Here is a 25398-nt window from a genome sequence, read left to right as displayed (position 1 = left end):
GCCTTGAACATGGTGTGCTTTCTTCGGCACAAGACAAGACATGATAATAATTTCTTGGTCCCCCAGTAACTGACAATTTGACATGGGGCTACGGACGGAGCTTGGATTGGAAGAGAATATTTTGATTATTCTATTTCTCATATAAAACCAAAAGGTCTGTGTATTATTCCGTGAAATTGAGGGACAAAATCGTATTTTTAGGTGAGTATCCTCCTCTAAAAAGGTTATTGATCCCAATGGTCCTCCAACTATTGCTCAAGTATCATTTTGGTCCACCAACTAAAATTTTCATTTGAACCATCCTTCAACTCTTTTTTTTTTTTTTTTTGTATCAAGATGATCCTACTATTAAAGTCTGTCAAATTTATTGTTAAATTGAGGAGTAAAAATGTCTCTATGAATTAAAATAGTAATATATAATTAAAAATTAAAGGAAACTATTATAAAACTTAGAAATTTGTTTAAAATTGAATCTCGCTAGTCACATAGCTTTTTTTTTTTCATGAGACTAACCTAACAATTAATAATAAAAAATTCTCTATTGTTTAAATTAATTAAAATCACATAAATATAAAAAAAAAATAACAAGTTTTTTAAAAGAGTAAACAATAATTAAAAATTAAAGGAAACTATTATAGGAACTTGTACCTAATTTTAAAATTGAAAAAAATTGAATCTCACCACCAACATGGCTTTTTTTATTTTTTATTTTAATGACTTAAAAAGTAAATATTTTTTTGTCCATTGGTTAAATTAATTAAAAATTTTAAAATAAGATAAATATAAAAATAAATAACAATAAAATTGACGGGCTTTGACGGTAGGACCATCTTGATACCAAAACAATTCAAATGAAAATTGGTATACCAAAATGATACTGGATCAATAGTTAAGGGACTATTTCAGTCATACCCTTCAATAGAGCTTCTCAAAAAGTCGCATATACCCTTCAAAACTCAGTTATGTGGCCATTGCGTGATCAGAAGTGACAGAATCTGTCACGGATGGACCATCTTGGTACAAAATAAAAAGTTTAAAGATGTTTGAAATGAAAATTTTTGTTGATGGACCAATATGATACTGGAGCAATAGTTGGGGGACCATTTAGGTCATTAACCCTATATATATAGATACCTTAGTACCTTACCTTCTGTTCTGTTGTGGTAGTGAGTGCCACACCCATACAAATCAAACTTGCAATATATTTATATATACATATATACTAGCCTCTTGGCACATGCTTTCGTGCCGCGATAGACATTTTTTTTTTAAATTTAAATTTATTTTAGAATTAAAAAAGATAATGGGTAGTTGTGTTCCATAAAAACATGATCCGTTATCTGATTTTTCTTTTTCTTTTAATTTTTTTAATATGAAAAAGTATGAATTTACCATATTATCGTCATTGAATTAATAATTTCAATTCTTAATATTTGCATCAACCAATGACATTTTCTAGTATTTTTAATGTTTTACCATTCTTTGCCTTTTGCTTTATATATAGATATAGGAGGAGGACATACTAAAAAATGAATAAATTTATCACAACTTTAAAAATAAAAAAAATAAAAAATCCTTATGTCTATTTTTCTGTAAGTTAAAGGGACCCTTAGCTTAGCACATGGTGTTGTTCATTCAAAGATAATAATAATTGGAGGCTCTCTAAATTTGCAATATAAAAATATAGAGCTCCAAAATACATATATGATATACATGTACATTAATTAATAATAACATTTCGGTCCTTGTTTGTTAATTTATCTTGACACACGCAATATAATTATATTATAATACACTGGGTTTATAAATAAATAAATAAATAAATAAATAAATATATATATATATATATATATATATATATATATATATATATATATATATAAGATTGTGCATCATCATCACAAACATATGTTAATTGCATGACACGATTAACAACATTGACTGATTCTTTTGAATACGAATTAATTTACGTTAAAAACCCTACCCCCTCCAGAAAAGAAAAAATAATAATAATAACCATAAGAGAGGGAGAGAGTGAAAAATCTCATCTCGGTATGTATGAAGGGTAAAAATGTTGGAGTAGATATTCAATTTTTGGAATGATAATGGCGTTTAATTCTCTGCTTTGCTTTGCTTTCTGTTGTCTGTTCCATTCCATGATGATGCTTAATTAGTATATGCATAAATAGTCATTTTACTGTCTGTGCTGGTGGGAAGGAAGCATCAAGTTTCAACCACCATTCCATTTCCATTACTGTGCTGTTCTGTGCTGGGGTTTCTTTCTTCTTTTTCCCTTCCTCATCACCTCACTGTTGAATTGAATTTGAGGGCCATCATTTTCTAATTACTAATAATATTCTGTATAATGTACGTGATATAACCCCTCACATGGTGCATTATTTCATTGGTCAACAACAATAACTCTGGTCTGGTCTGGTCTGGTCTGGTCCCATCAAAGAAACGAAGAAAAACAGGAAGGAGATATATACTGTACGTATATGTATATGTGGAAATGACACCAAGCAGTAAGATTAAGATATTACTAGGATATCTGTGTGGGTTAAAAGGGAAGGGATCATATTCATATGGTTTGGAAACTGGAAGACCCTACCACTACTTAAAGAAGAGGATAATTACGATTCTAGGTATCTTTCTTACTGCACAACGGATCGATATATTTGAATGAATATGGTAATTGTCATAATTGCATGGTTATTTCTTAATCTAAATCATCTAACGGAGATCCAATCCAAGCCTTTCATAATTACAACACGTGCTACTTGTGCACCACAGAAATTAAACCAGTGGGGAACACGAACAGCTCACAGCTCACAGCTCAAAGGAAAGGAGCTGAGAGAGACTGGAAAATTCTGTTCTCTTCTGTTCAAAAGCAGAGTGAGTGACTGACACGTGAAATCGGGGAACGAATGAATAAAGATGGCCCATACTCTCTAGTGGTAGGTGCGCTATTAGTAGTAATAGTACTTTTCCCCTTCCCAAGTTCCCAAGTTCCCAAGCTCCCAAGTTCCCAACCCAATTGGCTAATTCATTCATATAAATTTGAACAACTTTCATTTCACCATCTCACCATGCTTGCTCTGGTACCATTTCAGAGTTGGAAGTACTCATGAATTCAAAATTCAAAATGGATGGAGAGACCCAAAATCATTTAGACTGTTGATTTATACTTTTAATATTGTCCATCCAAATACTATAACATTACAGTCACACCTAAATATTTGTCTTAAACAACCCACGCTTTGCTCTTGTCACTTTATAAACTCTTCTGCTTGTATTTGCAAAATGATTAATGCTTGAGAGTCTCCAAGTTCAGTGATTAAATTGGTCGGATATCGAGATAGAAGACTTACAACTCAAATAAATAATTATTTAAGGTTTTGTGTTCGAATTTCTTCCTCCCAATATTGCTTGTGTGAAACATCTCTTCGTCGAGGAGAAGTCTATGCCCATCTATTTGTTCACGAGTTTATCTAAACCATCACGTGTATACTTTTAGAGTGCGCATTTGCTGCGGTACCACTCACTCACAGCCTCACACCTCAACAGGTGGGAACCAATCTGTTACCAACCATGTCATTTAAAATGCTTCGCGCACGTGGTGTCATTACCGGACCAGCCGGTCACCTTCACCGGATAATATCGGTAACTCACACACACACACACATGCTTCCTATTTCATCTTAATGAATTTTTTAAAAAAAAAATTAACGGTCAAGATCTCTTATAATTCTCCTTTCTCTGTCAAAAACAACTCTCTCTCTCTCTCTCTCTCTCTCTCTCGTCCGGTGCTTTATTTATTCATTTTTGTTTGCTGTAGTTGGAAGCTTTTTATTAGTTTCTCTCAGCTAGCTCAGGGTCTGGTTGAAGGGTTTGTTGGCTTGGATTTCAGGTGGATTTGGTTGTATGTTTGTTGTATTTCTTTTTCTGAGTGATTGTGGGCTGAGATGGAGAGGGATTTCTTGGGTTTGAACTCAAAAGAGTCGACGTTAGTGGTGAAGGAGGAGATTAATAATGATGGATGCAAAGACTCAGGTGAGTGATTTTCTCATTCACTTCATTTTAGCCACAGCAATTCTTGAGGCTTTCATTTCTCAAGTATGGAATCTTTGAGCTTTTTTTTGGTCTCTGAATCATGTGCTATTTTCAAATTATGTTCTAGTTAAGCAATTTTTCTTTGCATGGCTGGTAGATTAAGATATGAAGATTGACTTAATTTTATGACATCCTATTGTTCTATCTGAGTAATTGCTTGGCTGTTTGCATAGCTAGCAACTAGGACGAGCGACATAAAAATTTATTCAAGTTTTTACCTTGAGTGTCCCAATCTAATTCTTTAATGTTATTATGCCATCTTTTGTTGGCGTAAGAATTTCCTTTAACTTAGAATTTTGAACAAATTTGGGAGGTGGGGGAAACAAAAGGCAAACAAAGTTTATAGTAAATTTTGGCTTTTAACTAAGTTTTGTTTCTTCACCCTGTTTCACTTTTTAGGGTATGCTAGAGGTGCAGGAGGTGCACATTGGCCCTTCTTGAACAAGGTCTCTGCACTTCCTCATTTGATTCCTTTCAAAGCTGCTCAAGATGATAAGACTAAAAAGATGGTATCTGAGTCCTTCCTGTCTTCTGGATTCATGCCTATCTCAACTGCAGATGCATTTGACCATTGTCAAAAACAGGCTCCATGTGAAATTCAGGTATGTGTTGCCGCCTACGTGTTAATTCATTTGTTGGCAACCGGGGGCTGTTGGAAATAGATAGTACTTCTATTTTGCATATTTGACTTCTAGATCGATTTTTATTCATTATTTTGGCTTCAGTTGCCATGCCTGAAAATTTGGATCAGCTAGTTTCTATGGCTTTTCAAACAATAATAGATGTGTCATCAAGATATAAGATCGGTTCAGTGTCTTCTGATATTATTATTATTATTGCCCATTCCCTCATTGGTTTCTGGTTTTTATCATCTAGAATTACTTCAATCACGATAGGCAAGATGGCACTCATTTTTCCCTGACAGCTTATCCTATGCAACATGATGTGCATTCTGTTCATCGTCCCCATGATGTGAAGATGATTTCAGTTACCAATCAAGGATTTTCTGTTCCTGTGAGCAACCCTTTCTTCAAGAATCCCTTTGCTACTACTGGTCAGAATTTTGCTGCCACTACCATCAAGCAACAATTGCAGGGAATTCCAGTTACAGCTCCTTACTCAGTTCTTCCAGTTTCAGGGAGCACCGAACCATGGTAATTTTGATTTTATGCTTGAATTATTGATTGACCATTTCACAAAATTTATTAAATTGTTGAGTGTTTGTTAAATCATTCTTTGTAGGAACAATTCCAAGAACTCTGGGTCTCCTTCACAATTGACAATCTTTTATGCCGGCACTGTGAATGTCTATGATGATATCTCCCCTGAGAAGGTACCCTTCCTCCTGCTCCTGCCCACACATCCATAGACACATGTGCGCACACATAAAAACATGGGTTTTTGTTGTTTTCAACATTCAGTTGGGTCATTGATGAGCTCAAAAGTTGTTTTGTGACATCTTTCCAGGTTCAGGCTATGATGCTTTTGGCTGGAAATGGTTCTTCCATCTCCTCTAATGCTGCACAACCAAAAACTCAAGCACCTAGTGCAAAGTTGGCAGTGGAAGATGGTGTTCCCGTGAATCAGCCGACAAATACACCACCATCTGGTCTTTCTAGCCCCTTATCTATTTCTTCACATACTGGTGTCCAGTCAGTAAGTGGATCCACAAACACTGATGAGCTAATGGCACCAAGAACGACTGGACATCCAACCAGTCCTGTTAGCAAAATGGAGCCTCCGAAAATAGTAAATGCAGTTGGATCTGTTGCTGCAACTTCTATGATTCCTTCTGGTATGATACTTTGTAATTGAATGTTGGTTCTTAACTTTCTAATAGTGTTTTCTAAATAAAAAACCTCGGATTTTTGGTGGCATTCAATAATTCTGAACATTGTAATATAATGAACAAGTTTTGAGTTATTCCAAAAATAGCATTATCAGATGTTTCTATTTTCAGCATGCATCAAAATTTTCAATATGTTTGTCTGACCCTCAGTAGTATGACTATTAAGTAGAGTTGTGATCACAACATTAGGCTTTCTTCCTTTTTATCTTTTGATTGGACAATTGTCTTGATTTAAACATTTTTTCTTTATCGAAAGTTTCGATTTAAATTTGCATATGCTTTTTGTTGCAGCTGTTCCACAGGCTCGGAAAGCATCCTTGGCTCGATTTTTGGAGAAGCGCAAGGAAAGGTGATTTTTTCATTGATCCCTTCAACTACAAATTTTAAAACTATTATGAATTGTTTACTGTCCATTGTAGTAAGAAATAACATAAGTTAGAACTTATGGTTGTCAGAGTCTGCTGCCTTTTCTGTGGTTATGTGGTGAATGACATATGGTTTACAAGATGACTGGAGCCCCAAGCCAGAGAAACTTTAGGACTTCATCTTCCCATCTTACGCAATTCTACACCTAACAACTAACGTAGGTGGTCGGGTTTAGGAGGTTACAAAACAGTAACACTGTTTCGGAGCAATTAGACCATTTCTTTCTTTTTCTTATATTAAACTTTTAGAAAGAAGGTTTTCGGTGGGTATGGTATGTTCTGCATTAAAAGTTGGGTTTGTTGATTAAGACAGTGGGTTGCATTTGTGCAAACATTGCTTATTTCCTAGGAACAGCTAAACAGCTGCCCCAACATGTAACTTCAAAATTGACAAGCAGGCAGATATTAATAAATGTGATGATGGTAATTGGACCGCTAATAATATCTTGGAGTTCCTGCTTTGTCTGTGGCTATGTGCAGGGTAATGATTTCCGCCCCGTACAACTTCAGCAAGAAATCTCCAGACTCCAATGGAGTGAATTTCACCCAGCAGGGAGAACAACAATGATGTAGAATGCTGAATTGGAGGTGGGATTATTGCAAAATTAATGTAGTATATAAAGCATATTGTTCTTCAAAATAACTGCTACCTTGATTTCGGAGTCTTAAACTAAGATTCTTTCCAAGTGTTGTAGGGTAGGGATTTCCCCCCAAATTATTACATTGAGCACCTTTGTGTAATATATAAGTTTTACGCTATTCAGTTGTGGTGAAAATAAATAATACCAGCCGGAAACTAATAAAATTGTAAGCCTGTGTTGCATTATTATGGCAGACACGGAAGATGATGTAAAATCATTGTCACCATGGCAGAGGAGCACACGAGATATGATGAGTGGCTGTTCTTTCCAGGATTTGTGTGGTTGTTGGATGTGATCATTAAACCTGTTTCTTGGCTTGTTTTGTTCCTTTTTTATTTATTTATAACCTTTTCTTTTCTTTTCTTCCGAAGCTTTTTTTCTCCTCTTTTTGGTCTGAAAAAAATCCTATATCTGAGCCTGGGTTGAGTTGGTTAATTTTAGTGGCACCAAAAAATAGAAGAAACTGGGAAATAAGAAGAAAACGTAAGAAAAATCTATCTCCAAGTTAAGATAGAAGTTTGGTTTCAGCATCAGTCACGTTTACAACGACAATTTTCGGTTGCGGTTGAGTGGGACCGTGGCGGGTCCGCGATTGTGAACATAACGTGCAATTTCGTCAAATCATTTAACCAATCAGTGCCTTTAAATTTTGCATCGGCGTGACGTGTAGGTCTAGTTGTCGCTACCTACATTGTCACTTTCAATTATTATTGGCAATTTAGCACACGGAGGAATATCTATAGATTAAATTTTTAAATAATACAAAATACCCCTTTGTTTAAGAAAATTTTAAAGAGACAAATAGGTAAAATAATACTTTATTAAAATAAAAATAATCATATAATAATTTGGAAGTTACTAATTTTTTTTTTTGGTTTTTACTAGGTCTAATGATTCTTCCTTCTGTATTTGTTCTTGTTTTAATGCGAGACGTTTTTGTGGATGTGTAATCTTTAGCATAGGACATCAACATTTTTGCCAATTATGCTAAACAGCATCATCCGTGACCCATCCCATGTGAAACGATAGCAAATTTGCTCACCACTCCATTTTTATGTGTAGAATAAATATTTGAATATCCAACCTTCCATCCTGAATCTTTAATTTTCTGGTAAATAAACAATAATTTGACATTCGATTTCAATTTCGATTTCTATTGAAAAGAAAATCTAATAAAAATAATTCCACCTAAGCCTTCCTACTTCTGTCGCTGGTTACATATATAATCTTACCCTATCACAACTATACATACTTGATGAAGAAAGTACTCTCTATTGTTCTGTATTATCTCAAAGTGTTAATGGAAGAAGGTCCACCTGCTTAAGAGAAATGCTAAAACCCTAAAATTATGATGCATTCTGGACCAACTTGGGATGAGTAGCAGCATAAATGGAAGAATTCGTGTCAGGTTTTAAGTGGAAAAGGAGGTGCTGTACGTCTGGACGTAGGTTTTCTGCAGCTTTTCCACAGAGAACTAAGACCTCTGGTCTGGGCTTGCTGTTTGCCTGCACAGGGCCTCCCTGCCCTTCGTAATGGATTATGTGATGGCTGAGAAACACGACGCGTTATGCATAGTTAGCTCTAGTGAGGCACCAGACAAATCATATAGATCAAACCACATATAGAGAATTTGTTTGTTTCAAGGACAGCACAGAAGAGCACTTACAAGAAGTCAATAAGATCTGCTATTTCTAATGGTTCAACAGGAGTCGGTGGCTGCGTATTCTTCCCAAAGACATCCACCATCATATTTAAAATCAATGAGAGGGTCTGCAAAAAAATTACGAAAATGATTAAACATGGAAGATTGAAACTTTAATCATCATCTGAACCCCACATGGCAGACTAGTTAATCGTAATAGTTGTGAAAAGTGGTCATCCAAGACACCCAACAAAGATTATGCACGAAGAGTACCCAAAAAGCATGATTACCAGCATTGCACGATACAGTAATCAAGTCAATCACACAGGTGAAGCACCCTTGCACCATCATGCCCATGATATATAACATTCAAACGAAAAAAGAAAAATACTGGGATTTTTCCTTTTCCCCTTTCAATTATATTTTATTAAAGAAAAAGAAAATCAACATTGGGGTGGGTAGTACATTTTACCTTGGATGAAATTCAAATCAACATTGGAAATGAGTGAAACCTTAGATGAGATAAGATTCTATTAAAAGTTCCCAATGAGTGAATTTCTGTACCTTACTGAAGAGGTTGTGCGCATTGGCAAGTTTAGGGAGCAATGGACTCATTATACGGAATGCTATTCTCAACATTGCAACGGATGTCACTGGCCTGAGATGTTTGATGATAAGATGGGTCCCTTCTAGCCATTCCTGTGGGAGGTTACTGAAAAAAGAATGAAGCAGGGCAACAATATTACCTGGAATCACAACAAGAAAAGGAGTTTATGGTCAGGAATCAGTAATGTGTATAGATATCATTAAGGAATGTGTAAATTAGCATAGAGTTAACTATAGATTCTCAGATAGGGAAGCTTAAATATCAGTAAATAACCACTGGATATTGTAGCATACCAATGGCTGTTGAGGTATTGTCTTGAGCAGCCCATGTCGGATCCAACAAAGCATAACCAACAGCAGAGTCTAGTTCCCCCAGTGACCTTTTGCCGTCAGTGAGCCACCATGTTTCTTTTATTATACGTGACGCCTCTATATAGAGTTGTACATGAAAATCAGAAGGCAGCTGAGCCAGTAGAAGACCACAGGCTTGGATCAATAAGCAAGACAATTGTTGGCATGTGTAACCACTTCGAGAAACAAAGTTAGATGCATTTATTCCTGATACCGAAGCTGTTGATCTGCTTGTGCCTAAGGAATCGGTGCTTCCACCCGAAGGAGATGTTGGTAAAACTGAGCCTTGGCCAACACCATTTGGAGCTCCATGCAAGCCATTGCTGGATTGAATTAATGTTGGTTGTATATTGATGACGATTTGAACCAATGATGATACAATCTGGGATGCGGATACAGGAAGAGAGAGTAATTCAATTACTGCTGTTTCAAGAACCAGTTGAGTGTATGTGCCTGGATCCTGAATTTGATAAAATGCTTTTTGGCCATCAGAAACATTTGTTTGGCCAGACTGAGACGTTGCTGGAGTCTTGTTAGGTGGGGCACGCATTGAATTATTTAGAGCATCACTCACTGATCCAGATTTTGAGTTGTTATGCAATGGAGGTATGACATTATTCACTAATCCCAGTAAGAGTGTTGCAAAGTAATCCGGAGGTGGGCACATGGCAGAATTTGATGAATTAACGTGCGATGGGAATGACTCAGAAAATGGGATCTGAAACGAATTTGGAGTTAAATAACTAATTGGAGAAAAAAGTAGTACTGGTTACCAAAAGAATAGAAAGGAGAGCAAAGTCATTACCTTGTTGATATCGAGTCCATTCAATATTCGAACAATAAGCTTTACGGGAAGATGATCATAGAAATATGCCAGTATATCACGAACAAATGTAAATCTTAAAGGGTGGTAAGCAAGAAATTGGGAATACATGGCCAGAACTCTTTCAGCTGAATCCGTGGCATCATTTTCAATTAGTCTATAAACTATCAATGGAATGACTGGAAGCAAACGTGCTGCAATATCATCAAAGAATGTGGGATACCTATATAACATAACAGACCATGTCAGTGAATATGCATAAACAATTTGCAAAGTTTAACTTTTAGCCAAATGTTATAACTCTTCTCTCAGCATAAAAACCGTAATAATCCATCCCGAAAAAGTTATTATTTAACATATCAACCTGTCCTTCCAAGAGAGATGATTCCCAAGGGCCTTTTGCAATTCAACTCGCTTGAAGACTCCAGTGTAAATCCAGTGTTCAGGGGGACCTCGATTCATACAATATAGTTTCACTCTTTGTTGAAGTTCTTGCCTATCAAGTAGACTCATCTGCAGCACATCTTAGTCCATTATCACATCAAGAAGAACATATATTGCAGCATTGTACATTTCAAGATTAGTTTTTTTAATACAAAAAATTGAATTATCACATCAATCCTAGTTAAATTTAATTGATTGATATATAAGAGGTGTTTAATGGGTAAGTAACCCATGAACACAAATTACATAAAACCAATAGGAAGCTACAATTCAAAGTCCCCAGGAATAAGAAAACCAACAAGAGAAATATAATAACCAAGCCCAGTATATAAACTCATGACAAGAAAAATTAATCAAGGCTGTCAAGAGAATAAGAAACACAATACTGCAAACAGTAGACATCCAATCAAACACAACACCGCCAAAGCTTAATCAACGGCAGATCACTGCTATTAAAAATGCAATTTATTCCTTTCTCACAACAACAGACATGATACAAGGTGAACTTTTACTTATAAGAAATTCGTGTAATGGGTTGCAATCATTAGTTGAACATAAGACATGCAATAGCACAAAATCAAGATGAAGTAACACGCTACACAGAGCACAAGAAGAAATGTTGCTGGAATAAAGAATTCACCTCATCACTTTAAGGCACAAATAGTTTCAACGATACAACAATAACCATTACAGAAAATGAGCTAATCATACCCTAAAAAAAGATTTGAATTATCAAAGATTGAAATAGTATATGTACATGTAATAATGATTATTCATTATTCATTAAAAATTCAACAACAACAAAAATTTGAAAGCTCATACCACAATAGGCAAAGCATGGGGGTCATCATCACGATCAATAAGTGCCAGAAGCAAAATATCCAAAGGGAGCAACTCGTGGGTCCAAATATAAAATACTAGGTTTGCACAAGCTTTCAGTAAGAGGTCCTGAAAAATAAAATTTTAATGCAATGCTCGTAAAGACGACTGAACATGAATTGCAATACAGAGGATTTTGAATTGAAAACCTACAAACAATTTACAGACCTGCAAAGAATGGCCGTGCTGAAGTTCCAACTGAATGTGATGAAGCAGAACATCCACCATTGTATAAATATTATGCGTCACTTCCTCAGGGGAAAACTCTCTCAAGACACGTGCCTGAAGCCATATAATGGAAGAGATTAATATAGAACAAGAGAATACAAAGAAGCAACAGTTTCTTAGGAAAGACAAATAGAAACCTCCCAAGACGTAAGAGGTTATAGCAATGGATCAGTGTACTAACCATAGTGTCATTCATGATACATGAAACTTACCAAATTTACACTGTTAATGTTTTCTGGGTGCCCCTGCATCAGGATCCATGCACCAGCACATAGATATTTTCGGTGTTGTGGAAAACTATGACTGATATAGGTCATAACATAAGTAGGATCAGCTGATGGTGACAAAAGCTGGGTGCATTGGTTAATCACAGTGGTTTCCGCCTGCAAAAAGGAGCAGATCTTTCAACATTATGATTGAATGATCAAGCAATCAGAAAATAGGGAGGGGCCAGACTTCATATATACCACAAAATAATCCTTAGGTTCATCACCAAGATGCAAGAGATAGCAGCTCTGGAAGGATTGCAAATTTCAAGTTGAATTGTTCAAATCCTTACAAATTTTCAGTTAGACACAGATTTTCAAACTGGGGTTCTCACAGGATTCACATTAACAGATTCTAGCTACAGTCTTGACACAAGTATTATGAAAAACAAAAAGAGGAACAAAACTGTAATGTGATGTTCTAGACGACGTATCCATGGGTAAATGTTGGTATTATTACTACTGCAAATTCTATTAAAGATGGCAGGAGTATGAAAAAGTACATCCATACAGGTATATCCAAGAAAAGAAAAGTATTTACAAAACCTTCAACCATCAAAAGAATAAATACTGTAATGTCATGTCTAGTCGACATACTCATGGTAAAGTTGGTAGTATTATTACTGTAAATTCTATTCAAGATGGCAGGACTGTGAAAAAGTATATCCATACATGTATATCTTAGAAATATTCCTAATATTCTATGTTCCAAAACCACGTCTCACGGTACAAGTTAATAGTAGAACTACAGAAAATTCTATTCAGCCCTGTAAGATAACAAAACCATCTTTATCAAACAAAATATTTCAGTTTGATACTTTTTAAACAACAGAATAGGGGATACAATAATGAAACCAAATAGCACTAAGTTGGACGATTCCATTCTCTGGCAATGACATCTGAGTTTTGACAGCAGAAAAACAAAGTTGCAGATCAACAAAACAAACACTGAAAAAAAATAAAAAATTGGGAGAGCAACAATGAACCTGCTGCCATGCTTGAATTGCCACACCCCTTTTATCTATTCGAGTCAGCAAGAAATCACGAAGAAGAGGAGGGAAAAAGCGTAGTGTTGCATCTGACCATGTGTGTTCACTAGTGGCTAATATCTGCTCTAACATGGTTTGAAGATAAAGCAGATGATCAGCATCAGCAATTCCTCGTGTCTTAATGATGATAGCAAGAGTGACAACAGTTATTCGATTCAAAGTTTCTGTGAATTCAGTTGGACCCTGCCAAAGAGTAACAACACCTATAATTACATCATAGTTCAGTTACGAAAGTTAAACAGAAAACGGGTTGCCGTTTGGATAAAGCACTATATACCTTCCCTTCCCTTTTCACCAAGAAAAAATCTCTCAAAGACAGAATTAGATTCATGCACAAGTTCTCGGCCAATCTAAATACACGATGGTCTCCACGTTTCGATTTTAGAGCAGAAATGATTTTCGTAACATCATACATCAAGGCTTTGCTTTTTCCTTGGTACCTATATGGAAGATATGACAACTTATAAATTTAAACTTGAAGTGGCATCATATTGCATATAAAAGAAATATAGCGTTAATATTTACAGCATCTGAAGCCAAGAGAGTCACGCCAAAACATTGCAAATTATAATTACTTGACAGAAGTGTAATTTCACAATATGGATAGTAAAAATACTCACCTGTAAAGTGGAAGCAAACGGTAATTCAAAATTTCAAGCACCAAAAGAGTTACGCCTGGCTTGCTCAATACCGACGGGTTCCTTTGTGCCAAATGCTGAGGTATCAAAAAGATTATTGTTAAATTATAAGTTAATGAAAAGCAAAAGGTTACAACAGTATTATTTCGGAAACAAAAAAGGAAAGTAGACTTTAAGCATAGAGTAATGGTGCCTTACAGTGACAAGGGCAAAAAAAGAAGTATAGACAAAAGTGTCCAAACTACAAGTTAAGACTGCAAAGATTTGTGTGTAATAGCCAAATCAACAAAATAGTTACAGACGCCAATGCCCAATGGTAAAGAAGAACCACACCTAGCAAAAGTCCAAGATATACAGGAAGACCGACCCTGTGTAGTCCCACAAGAGAAGGAAATAATCAACATGGACTTTTGCTTTATATCTTTCATATGATTTCAGCTTTATTCAGTATCATGCTAATTTTTTAAGGCGCCAACAAGCCTACTAGTAAAGTTTCAAGGAGTTTTGCGAGCATCAAAGTTGAGATGGCCTATAAATATGGGAAGGGCTACCCTCATAGTGCAGCCTACAGTCAACCTTTGATCTTTAAAAACTCAAGTGAGGTGCCCTTGGGGGGAATACATTATTAAAATGAAAACTTCTTTACAAGAAAACTGAGAAACGAGAATAATCAGAGAAGGAACGGAAACCTTAGAGTTAAAGAAAATTACACTGAAATGAGAACGAAATAATGAATGAGGTGCAATGAGTAGCAGCCTAGTATATGTTTCAGCCATTGCAATACTAGGTACAACCTGCATTTGAAATATAAGAATACGAAACAAAAGACAGTTCAAAAAGAGTAAGTAATAGGTCAGCTGATATATGAAAAAAGATTTTCTACTAAGAAGCCATAATATATTATCAGATTCACAGTAAGAAAGGATAGCTTGAAGTAGCAACTAGTTCAAATTATCAAACAGAAATCTCAAACATGAAACACTCCATAAAGTGCAAGATGTGTGTTTCTGTGTGTGAGAGAGAGAGAGAGAGAGAGAGAGAGAGAGAGAGAGAGAGAAGGGGTCAACCATTCTTTGTTTTTCTTCTTTGACTAGTTTACATGTTTGAAAGACGCATTAGGCAATACAAACATGAAATCTTTCATGCCCTCAAGAACCCAGTCAAGTCGCTTCTTTTCTTTCCTTAAATTAAGCACTACTACTTTTATCTGCATACTAAAATATAGGCAACTATCTTATTTTTCCTTTCCCCTGTCCCCTTCATTATGCTATGTGCATGTAATCCATGTTCTTACAGCCTGCAGCCTCTGGCCATCCTATGGCATGCATACATCAATTAAAAAAAACAAAAAAACAAAAAAACAGTTTTCAATTATCAATAAACATCATTAAGGCCTAACCTGAAGCTGAAAATGGCAATAAGAAAGAAATTAAAAAAGAGTACCTGGCCAGAAAATAAAGATTCTTCCATTTGATACGCCAGCTTCAAACATAGGTTTATTGAAAAGCCAGATAACAATGACATTGGCAATGGATTTACTTCCCGCATAACCATTAACCTCTCATTGGACTGTAGGTTTGTTCCTGGTAATGACTCGGCAACTCCAGCAGCTGACAACCAATTGATCACAGTTTCACAAGCTGGCTGCGCCATGGTGTAAGACACAACCCAAAACATCCCAATTGACCTATCATCCATATTCATATAATCCATCATTCGATCCCCTGAAATAGAAACCAACAGACGCATGTTCACAAGATTTCCAGGAAAATGTCACTTTGATAGAATTTACTAAATTTTCTACCACAGGTATCAGAATTAGAATATGGTATACACAGGACATTTTAGAATACTAATTTTTTTTATTGCCAGCAATAGTCAATTTGCAATAGTTTTAAAGTGGAATATGCCTTTGCTTGCTTGCCTCCACCATTCATCTATTTGCTTTCCTTTCTGAAGCTGCTCGTTATTCAGATATTCTCTAGTTGTCGTGTTCAACGACCAAATACGTAAATTCTGGCAACTGCTTATGAAGTCGAGCAGGATACTCTGAGGACTATTCGGATCTGAGCTTCTATCTTCTTTATGAAACGATAGGATCTTTCGGGTCGTCTCCACCTACATGCAACAAAGCTTCAGATTATAAATATGATGTCATCAGGCAGTATGAAATAATTACTTAGGAAACAAATGAAAATGACAGATATCATTCTTCGGGAACAATGTAGAATAATGCCCATATTTAGTTAGTGCAGCTAATATAAATACTTTGGAAAACATAAATTATAAATTTCTAATGTTAGGTAGACAAAGAAAGTGGCAAAAAGCAAGACAAAATGAAGTGACTTCAGTAGAAAGACAGTGAATTTTACTTTTCTAAGACAACCTTTCTAGCATCTGCATTTAGAGCACTCATCACAAGCTCAACCCGAATAATTTGAGCAAGAAGCCAAGTGACATGATTTGTCCTAAGAATATGTTGATCACCCTCTGTAAGGCGTGAAACTAGCTTGTCCACAAAATCAACAAAATCAACACATCCACTTTTTATAAGAAAAAAGAATATATCTGAAAAGACAAGCCACTCTTGCCAGCAATTAATATCTGCAAGGAACAAAATATAAGTAATTAGCTGACTAAAATAATCATTATACAAGTAGCCACAACCAAAAAGTAAAAAAGTAGAATAGCTCTAAAACAACTAGGATTGAAAAATAAATTTTGATAGAATAGTACTATTAAATGTCCTAAGCAAAAAGGTCTACAGTGCTTCATAAAAGAACAATAAAGCTAATCAACAGGTAATCTTACTAATTAACAATGAAATATTACCTGAATTCGTCAATTTCAATAGCTCAACAATCCTATCAATTGTTCCCTCACAAATCATTTCAGAAGTGAAAACAGCACCAGGAGTAGGCCCTTGAGAAGGAGACCTATAGCAAGGGGCTACAAGCAGCACGCGTTTCCACCAGTCAGGAGATGGAGTAGTGCAAAGAGCATGCCTTATACAACGCAACGCTCTCTCCCAATCCAAACTTCCTTTTGGGATTGAAGTTGCAAGATCCTACACCAGCAAAGGGAAAGCAATTACACATTATAGAAGTTTTTGAGTGCCCTAAAAATGAGCTCAAATGAGCTCAAAATAAGTAGCATATATATAGTAATCATGTTTGGTCAAGATTATTATCTCTTTTTACAGATTTACTAGTACATTATCATCATCTTATCATCCAATGATACTAAACTATTCTGTAAACATGGTATATACTCATATTCCCCGCACAAATAATGAATTTTTGGATTAACTCATCACCTCTCCGTGCAATGGTTCTCCAAGAACACTTGGATATGTAATTGGTGAATACCGCAAGCTCGCTACTGCTTCGCCTGAAACACTAGGAGTTGTCTGTGAGAAAATCCTATGAGTCCCAAATGTAGGGCAGTGTAGGTGTTGATCTAGCATTTTCATGTGCATAGCCATCATATCTCGCCTCCTATGGATCTCCAAGATTAGGGTAAACAAGGCTTCATCATCAGGTATATTCTCCATAAATTGCAAGCCACTGCGCAGTAATTCATAGAAGGGCACTCGGCATTTATCCTCATCAACCAAAAGCCATATCACATCCAAACAGCTATGTAGCCATTCAATTAGAGCCTTGCCAGGTCTCCAGGATTTTACACCATCTGATTCATCAACCCCCAGTTGTTTTTGATCCCAATTAACCAGCCAATTCAGCATATGGGAAAAGATGTCAGCATGAGTTACTGGTTTTAAATTAAATTCAAGTCCAGTTAAAATAATCTTGCAACACAGCTGACGTAGACTGCTTATAGCATTATCTCTTATAGATGAATTGACTCTTGCCGTCGCCTGCTGTCCATTGCAGGGCATATCAGATGATTTAACTGGTGACATAGTTACACAAGATGATGGCTCAATAGCAGACTGGCCGGGGGAACCAATACCATGTACTGCAGGTAATGGAGAGGCAGGATTTGAAGATTGAAAATTAGACGAATGAGGAATGTTATTTGAAGATTGAAGCATACCGGACTGTGATGAAACAGCAGGCATTGCTTGACTCCCTTGACCCACGGACATTTCTGCAGTGGAGACTGAAGAAAAAAGGGAGGGCAAAAAGCTATCCCAGTTAATGTGACCTATAGTGCACAAGCTCCTTAAAGCAAAAAGAAGAAATTCTGCCCGCGGCGCATGATTACTACACTGCACAACTAGAGATATAAGAACAGACTCTGTCACAACACGCAGTTGATCTTGGTCCTGAAATACATGGAACAACATCAGACCAACTAACTTAAAGAAATAAAAATACTAATAACAATGATAATAAGGTCATAGAAATGGTTGAATAAGGCAGAGGAACGGCTTTAAACAAAAAGGTGAGACATATGATACTTAAAGGTGCATCAAATTCTGAAACTTACAGGAAACTGGCTCTGCAGTTGCTCAAAATCTAGAAGGAACTGCTCATTTCGAGGAGGAAGCTCCCTATTAAGAGCAACTACACGCTTCTGTGACTTGTTCCTGAAGAATCGACAACAAAAAACTTGTTCAAACAAATGGTTTATTTCCAACTTCGAAATAACCGTATGATTGTTATCAAATCAACTGTAAGGTTTGTGCACTCAGCACCCAAAAGTATTATGTCTACTACATGATGGTAGTTGGTGCAATGTGAGAGGAAAACAAAAAACAAAAAGAACAGCAATTTAATTTCAATTCATATAATTCAAACGAATTGCGCAGCCAATACCCAAAAGACAGAGCTTTCAGCTAATAGATAGACACGCTTTCGAATGAATTGATAGCTAACATACCCTAAATTTATCCATGGATATATAATACTTACGGAGGTTCTCGAACTGAATCCTCAGGCTTTTGGCGACTACTTCTCTGCCAAGAAAGAAAAAAAATGAAAATTTTCAGATGAAATCGCATTAGAAAAACTTAACGAAAAGGAAAGACAGAAGGAAAACTGATACGCACTCCTAAGTAGAGGTCGAATAGATTGACAATTGCAGCACGAGCGGGGTGGAACTGGTAAGCTCGGGAAGCTGATGCTGAGGACGATGATGATCTCTGGTTTTGATCCATTTTTCTCACTTCATCTCCAATCGGAGAACCCACAAAGCCAAGCCAATCCAACCCAAGGAAAGACTATAAAGCCAACAAAGAGTAAGAGGCAAAGTGAACAGGAACTAGAATGAGTTGCGTTTTTTTTTTTTTCAGGCAGCCAGAGGCGCTTCACTTTGTATTGGGCCAATACTTATACTTGGGTAGTTGACTGTGGTGGCTCCGGGACCCGAATCACATACGGATACGGATACGGTCCGGTCAGTATTTGACAAGTGCGTGCTGACTTAATTACCTTTATTTATGCTTTATAAATAAACCAACTAATGTAAATTACCAAAATAATAATAATAATGCAAATGACCCACTAGTGTAGTGATTTGGAATATTTACTCCTTAGGTAAGGTCTTGGGTTCGAATCCTAGCATCCGTGTTGTATGTGTAAGTTTAATATGTTATCGCCTCTTTCAATAGAAAATGTCCTCAAATAAAATAAAAATAATAATAATTAATTCTTTATTTTTAGCATGATAAATTGAGATAGTTTTTAAAATAAAAATATTAAAACTAATTTATTTGAAAATATTATAATTATAAAATATCTTTAATATAGATATAGATTATAAAATATCCACGTTAGGTTTGTTTGAGTACTTGTAATTCTTAATAAGCCGGAAAATAAATATGTTCAATGTGACGCTTGTTTAGTTACATTCGAAAAATAATTGATTATTACATTCATTAATAACATGATTATAAAACAAATTTGGTTGATTTTTTGTTAATAAAATTAGATAAATTTTTAAAAGAATAGAGTAACTTTTAGTGAAACGAAAACCTCTTGCTATAGTAAAAGAGTGACAATCAAATGTCCATCGTGCCTCGTGGGCCTACCCATTTTTTGAATATATATATATAGTCCTCTTCTATTGAGGATTTTTAAAATAATTTTATTTGAGGGACGTTTTTTAGGGTATCCTATAATTTTTTTCCCAATGATCCAAACTATCTATTTTTTAAGTCTTCATTCATAGATCATCCTTACAAAAAATTAGACAAATCGAAAACTGTTTCTACATTCAATTGTGTCTTACAAAATCAATGAACACGATGCTTCAAGAAAATGATAAAATTTCAATAACTTAATTGAGTGGTCAAATGATATCGGATTCAAGTGATTTTTTGTAGAGATGATCTTTGAATGAGTATCTACAAAATAGAAGGTTTGAATTAATGAAATACAATCTGGAGTGAGGCCTACAAGAGGTGTCTCTCAAATAAACTTATTTGAAGAACCCCTCAATAGAAGCTATATATATATACACAAAGACAAATATAAAAATAAAAGAACTGCACCTTGTCCAGAATATGACCGTTGAATCCAGCTGCCAAGCCACGTCAATATAAGTGGTGTCCCTCGTGGATTGTGAAGTGAGGCCAAACGTAAGCCCTCCGATAAGAGGCCCAACCCATTGATCTGATCTGTGGTACTGCTTACTAGTTACTATGCAACTGCATGTAAATCTTAGCCGTCCGATCTCTGACACACTCTGTGATCATCTGCTTCTGCTCCATAAACCCACCTCTTTATTTACAAACTTAACCCTCTCTCTCTCCTTTGTCTCACCAGTTCACACTACACTCTTCCACAAACCTCAAAAGGAGCTCCCTTTTCCCTTTTTCTCTCTATTCTCCCTCCCTACTTGTTTCCTTTTATTCTTGCCCTTTTCGTTTCGTTGGGTTTTGTTTAGTCTTTCTTTAAGGGTTTTCTTTTGAGATTGCTCTTGTGGGTTTCTTCGTTTCTATGGCTTTGGAAGAAGGCAGAGTGTTGGCTGTGAGGAAGGAATCTATGGCTGCTCTGCTACTGTTTTTCCTTTTGGCCGTCTCAGCAGTTTCCGCTGATGAAGGTGAGCTTCACTTGCTGTCCATGGTATGCTTTTATGTGTTTTTCTTTTTATGCCTTGTTTGTTTTGAGCAACTTTAAGCTTCATTTTCTCAATAATCTAATAGTTAGTTATGATTATAGTCTAATGGTTAGTTATGATTATAATCTAATGGGTCTCCTTCTGATTACTTTTTCCCGCTTCGGATTCCCGCATTGTGTTTATGTGCCAAAGACCCTTCTTTTATTCTTCAAGTTCCATCTTTTTGTGTCTTGAACTTGATGTGTTTCCTATGCGGGTTTGCTTGCCTTTTCTTCTGGGTCTCTTTTAAGTTTGTTCAAACTGAAAAGCAGTTTTTCCCTTATAAATCTGCTGCGTCGTTGAGTTTATTGTGACTGATTTTTATATAATAGGTCCGCATAATGATGGTTCAATCTCTGTTTAATGCCCTCCTTCATTACTTTTCAGTTTAGACAACATTATTTGCCACTGTTTTGGTCAGCGGTTGAGCTTTGAACAAAAATTAAACGGCTATAGTTTAGAGTGGTCTTCACTGTTTGACTTTGGTAGTCGTTCAGGTGGAGTTATGTTATTTACTCTGTTTCATCGTATTTCAGATTTTGAGCAAACAAATCCTTTAATTTGGTCTTTAAAATTTCAATATTGCTGCACCAAGACATGTTCTTCCTGAAAAATGCGGACTTGGAAAAGGGGGTGAGAGAGAGAGAGAGTGCATTTAGCTGATTGGTTAAATTTCCTTCTCTGGCCAAAGCAGGGGTAGTCTCCGCGAGAAATCTTCCCCCTGTTGAAAGTTTCTGATCTGGCGTCAGCTTTTCAATCAAAACTATTGCGTCCCAGCTGGTCCAGCTCATTTGGCGGTCCTTTAAACCTGAACTACATTTGCAGATAAATGTACAAAAAAATTTGGGACCAAAATACCCTTATTGGAGAATCCAAAAGATAGTGTTAAATGAACACTTGGGTTCTGGAACTCTACTATTTCATTGGGCATTGTTGTCATATTAGTCAAGAAGATAACATGCCCCATAGTTGGTCCAATATATTTTATGCATTAGCCCATCACCTCTCTCAGCTGTTCTGTTTATGGAGCTTTTTCTGCAGAGCATTCTCAAATGTATCTTTTTAAGCGTGAAGAGAAAAGGGAAAAAACTTCTAGATTATATTGATTTGAAGGCCTTCACTGTTCATTGATCTATGTAATTGCCTGATGTTTCCCTTATGTACCAGATGCCAGTACCATTAATTAGCATGGTTTCAATTTTCCAAATGTTTATTCATTTTTATCTGTGATTCTGTTGTTGATATAAGATTTTAGGACTCTTTCTCTCCCCTCCCCTCCCTCTTAAAAAAATCAAAAGAGAGAGAGAGAGAGAGAGAGAGAGAGAGAGAGAGAGAGAGCAACAATCTGGAAAATGACCTTGAAGCTTGTCATTAGTGGAAATGAGGTGTCACCTTTTTATTGATGGAGAGATCCAACTTGTTATGTAAGTTCATAGGTGCTTTATAGGCATTACGATTCTAGATTTTCTCCAAACTTTGACATAAATCTTTCTATTCTGGGAGAGGTAAACTGTCAGTTTTCTATGAATTATTGTTTCTCCCTTACCACTTGTATTGAATACTAATCACAGCTGGTTGATTGTCTCATTATGCATGTCTATTAAGAAAGAGAATATAGTGGAATCGATGCCCAGCTAGTAAGATATGTGAATTATTGTTCTCTGCCAGACTCACTGCAAAATATGACAAATTTATGTCTGAATTTAAATAATACCCCTTGCGCTCTCTGTGATATAATCAAAGGCTGTCTACTTTAACTCAACTAATTAGTGCCACTGCTATATCTTATATATTGTAATCCGTGGAACTTACCCAATGATAAGAGAGGTAATATCTGTCCTAGACCGGAGATCAGAGGATTGCTTCCTGCATTTTGATGATTCCAAACTTGAATTCCTCAGACTCAGATTGCTTAATGATGATCATGAGCTAAGTAGTACATACTAATTACAGTTGTTCCTTAAAAGTCAATTAAACTGACAATGTCAATATGGTTATTCTGGGCATCCATAAAATCGTAACATATTTATTGTACATGTCAGATTTATGAGTTATACTGTCTATTCTATATGCATGATCAAGTGTCTTTGAAGATGGAAGAGATTCTGATTGCAGGGACACATTTCTTGTCTAATCTTGCGCTCTTTGTTAATCTTTTGCAGATGCCTTCATCGGTGTAAACCTTGGTACAGACCTCTCTGACATGCCAAGCCCAACTCAGGTGGTGGCACTTCTTAAAGCTCAAAATATTCGACATATCAGGCTCTATGATGCAGACAGAGCCATGCTCCTCGCTCTTGCAAACACAGGCATCCAAGTGACTGTTTCTGTTCCCAATGATCAGCTCCTTGGGATTGGTCAGTCCAATGCCACTGCTGCCAACTGGATTGCCCGCAATGTGATAGCCCATGTCCCTGCCACCAACATCACTTCTATAGCTGTTGGATCTGAAGTCCTAAGTGCCCTCCCAAATGCTGCTCCAGTCCTAGTTTCTGCCCTAAAATTCATTCACTCTGCACTTGTCGCGTCTAACCTTGACCGCCAAATTAAAGTCTCTACTCCACACTCTTCAGCCATTATTCTTGACTCCTTTCCACCGTCCCAAGCCTTCTTCAATCGCTCATGGGACCCTGTCATGGTTCCCCTGCTCAAATTTTTGCAGTCTACAGATTCATATCTCATGCTCAATGTCTACCCGTATTATGATTACATGCAATCAAACAGTGTAATCCCCTTGGACTATGCACTTTTCCGCCCTCTCCCTCCAAACAAGGAAGCTGTGGATGCTAATACACTACTGCATTATACTAATGTCTTCGATGCAATTGTTGATGCAGCGTATTTTGCAATGTCCTATCTAAACTTCACTAAACTCCCCATTGTAGTGACCGAGTCAGGTTGGCCCTCCAAGGGTGACTCATCAGAGCCAGATGCCACACTTGATAATGCCAACACTTACAATAGTAACTTAATTAAGCATGTGCTTAACAACACAGGGACTCCTAAGCATCCTGGGATTGCTGTTAGTACTTACATTTATGAACTCTACAATGAGGATTTGAGACCTGGATCAGTCTCTGAAAAGAATTGGGGACTTTTTAATGCAAATGGAGTGCCAGTTTATACCTTGCACTTAACAGGTGCTGGAACTGTGTTGGCAAATGACACGACAAATCAAACCTTTTGTGTTGCGAAGGAGGGTGCTGACCAAAAGATGCTACAGGCAGCCTTGGACTGGGCTTGTGGACCGGGGAAAGTTGATTGCTCACCTTTGCTGCAGGGGCAACCATGTTATGAGCCAGATAATGTGCTTACACACGCAACATATGCTGTCAATGCCTATTTTCAGCGGATGGCTAAGTCTCCTGGGACTTGTGATTTCAAAGGGGTGGCTACGGTTACTACCACAGACCCAAGTAAGGCATCATGACATGTTTATTTCTATTATAATATCATATAAAGCAGAACAGTTTATGAGCATAGATCATCTAAAACTTAGGTAGTGAAGAGATCAAGTAGAAAAGTGACAAACCACATAAAAAACATAATATAAAAGAACATCGTAGGGTTCACATGTGATCATTTTCTATTTTATGGCATGGGCTTTCACATATGATTAATTTTTGCACCACCCGTGTTATATTCTGCATTTTTGTTGGTGAAATTCTTGCTTTGTTACTGATATATTTCATTGCCAAATCTTGCAGGTCATGGCACTTGTATATTTCCAGGAAGGTACAAGTTAAAGCTTTCGTATGTTATTATGATCATATTTAACACTCATGGGACTGCGAGAAATGATCTAACCAACCTTTTGCATCCTTTTTCCTTTTTTGTGAATGTAGTGGTGGAAGAAACAGCAGTTTCATCAATGGCACATCACTGGCTCCATCTTCAAATTCCACAACTTCTGGGGGCCTTTCACTATTTTTCTACAGTGGCGGTTCCTTCACAAGCTCTGTGATCATTGGTCTCTTAGTTTTGAGTGCAGTTTTCTTGTAGAACAACATGAATTTGTATTTTCTGCAACTCTTTTGATAGAACTGAAATATTTTTCAGAGATTCAGCTTGGCACCTGTTGGGAAACTTGCAGCAGTACCCAATTTTGTACCCTCCCAAGAGGAATTAGGGGGTGGCAAGCTTGATTGAACATATATAGCCAGCAAAGTGGTTGAAAGTGAGTTGTCCATTGGAATTTGTAGAAACAAATCAGAGGGGATCATTTAGGATTATTTTCTGTAACTACCTCATTTGCGTGATTTTCCATCAAAGGTAAAAATTCTTTATGCTTGACTTCAATTCGTCGGTGATGAATTGAAGAGATGTATTATACCTGTGGACAAGTCAACCGTATCTTCATGTAAATCTGCCTGTTAATC

General features: G+C 36.5%; 3 protein-coding genes across 6 annotated transcripts; 2 read left to right on the top strand and 1 right to left on the bottom strand.

Moving 5' to 3' along the window:
• The first annotated feature begins 3776 nt into the window (after nt 1-3776).
• LOC117614537 (protein TIFY 6B-like) lies at nt 3777-7298 on the top strand. The gene is made up of 7 exons (XM_034343380.1): nt 3777-4053; nt 4513-4715; nt 4990-5267; nt 5356-5446; nt 5581-5908; nt 6254-6311; nt 6868-7298. The coding sequence occupies exons 1-7, from the start codon at nt 3966-3968 to the stop codon at nt 6953-6955; spliced, it is 1134 nt and encodes a 377-aa protein (XP_034199271.1). The 5' UTR covers nt 3777-3965; the 3' UTR covers nt 6956-7298.
• Nucleotides 7299-8113: 815 nt separating this feature from the next.
• On the bottom strand, nt 8114-19219 carry LOC117630817 (mediator of RNA polymerase II transcription subunit 23). Of its 2 annotated transcripts, XM_034363618.1 has the most exons (22): nt 18969-19219; nt 18832-18875; nt 18407-18506; nt 18011-18242; nt 17271-17932; nt 16787-17021; nt 16341-16558; nt 15865-16072; nt 15398-15678; nt 14665-14748; nt 13937-14031; nt 13594-13756; nt 13254-13499; nt 12214-12384; nt 11942-12055; nt 11717-11842; nt 10815-10963; nt 10433-10673; nt 9571-10345; nt 9235-9416; nt 8695-8798; nt 8114-8576 (listed from the first exon to the last, which is right to left on the bottom strand). In XM_034363618.1, exons 1-22 carry the CDS (start codon nt 19074-19076, stop codon nt 8375-8377), a joined length of 4740 nt encoding a protein of 1579 aa, XP_034219509.1. In that variant the 5' UTR covers nt 19077-19219; the 3' UTR covers nt 8114-8374. The 2 variants fall into 2 exon arrangements, with proteins under 2 accessions (XP_034219509.1, XP_034219500.1); XM_034363609.1 differs by having other exon boundaries at nt 17271-18242.
• A 1468-nt stretch (nt 19220-20687) lies between these two features.
• On the top strand, nt 20688-25305 carry LOC117622416 (glucan endo-1,3-beta-glucosidase 3). Of its 3 annotated transcripts, none has more exons than XM_034353081.1 (4): nt 20688-20962; nt 23182-24435; nt 24727-24754; nt 24865-25305. In XM_034353081.1, exons 1-4 carry the CDS (start codon nt 20860-20862, stop codon nt 25019-25021), a joined length of 1542 nt encoding a protein of 513 aa, XP_034208972.1. In that variant the 5' UTR covers nt 20688-20859; the 3' UTR covers nt 25022-25305. The 3 variants fall into 3 exon arrangements, with proteins under 3 accessions (XP_034208972.1, XP_034208989.1, XP_034208981.1); XM_034353098.1 differs by having other exon boundaries at nt 20906-20985; XM_034353090.1 differs by lacking the exon at nt 20688-20962 and adding an exon at nt 22411-22443.
• The last annotated feature ends 93 nt before the right edge of the window (nt 25306-25398 follow it).

This window comes from Prunus dulcis, chromosome 1 (assembly GCF_902201215.1).
Source record: "Prunus dulcis chromosome 1, ALMONDv2, whole genome shotgun sequence".
Taxonomy (NCBI): domain Eukaryota; kingdom Viridiplantae; phylum Streptophyta; class Magnoliopsida; order Rosales; family Rosaceae; genus Prunus; species Prunus dulcis.
Note: the sequence above shows the minus strand (reverse complement) of the source record. Positions and strands in the feature narration are given on the sequence as shown.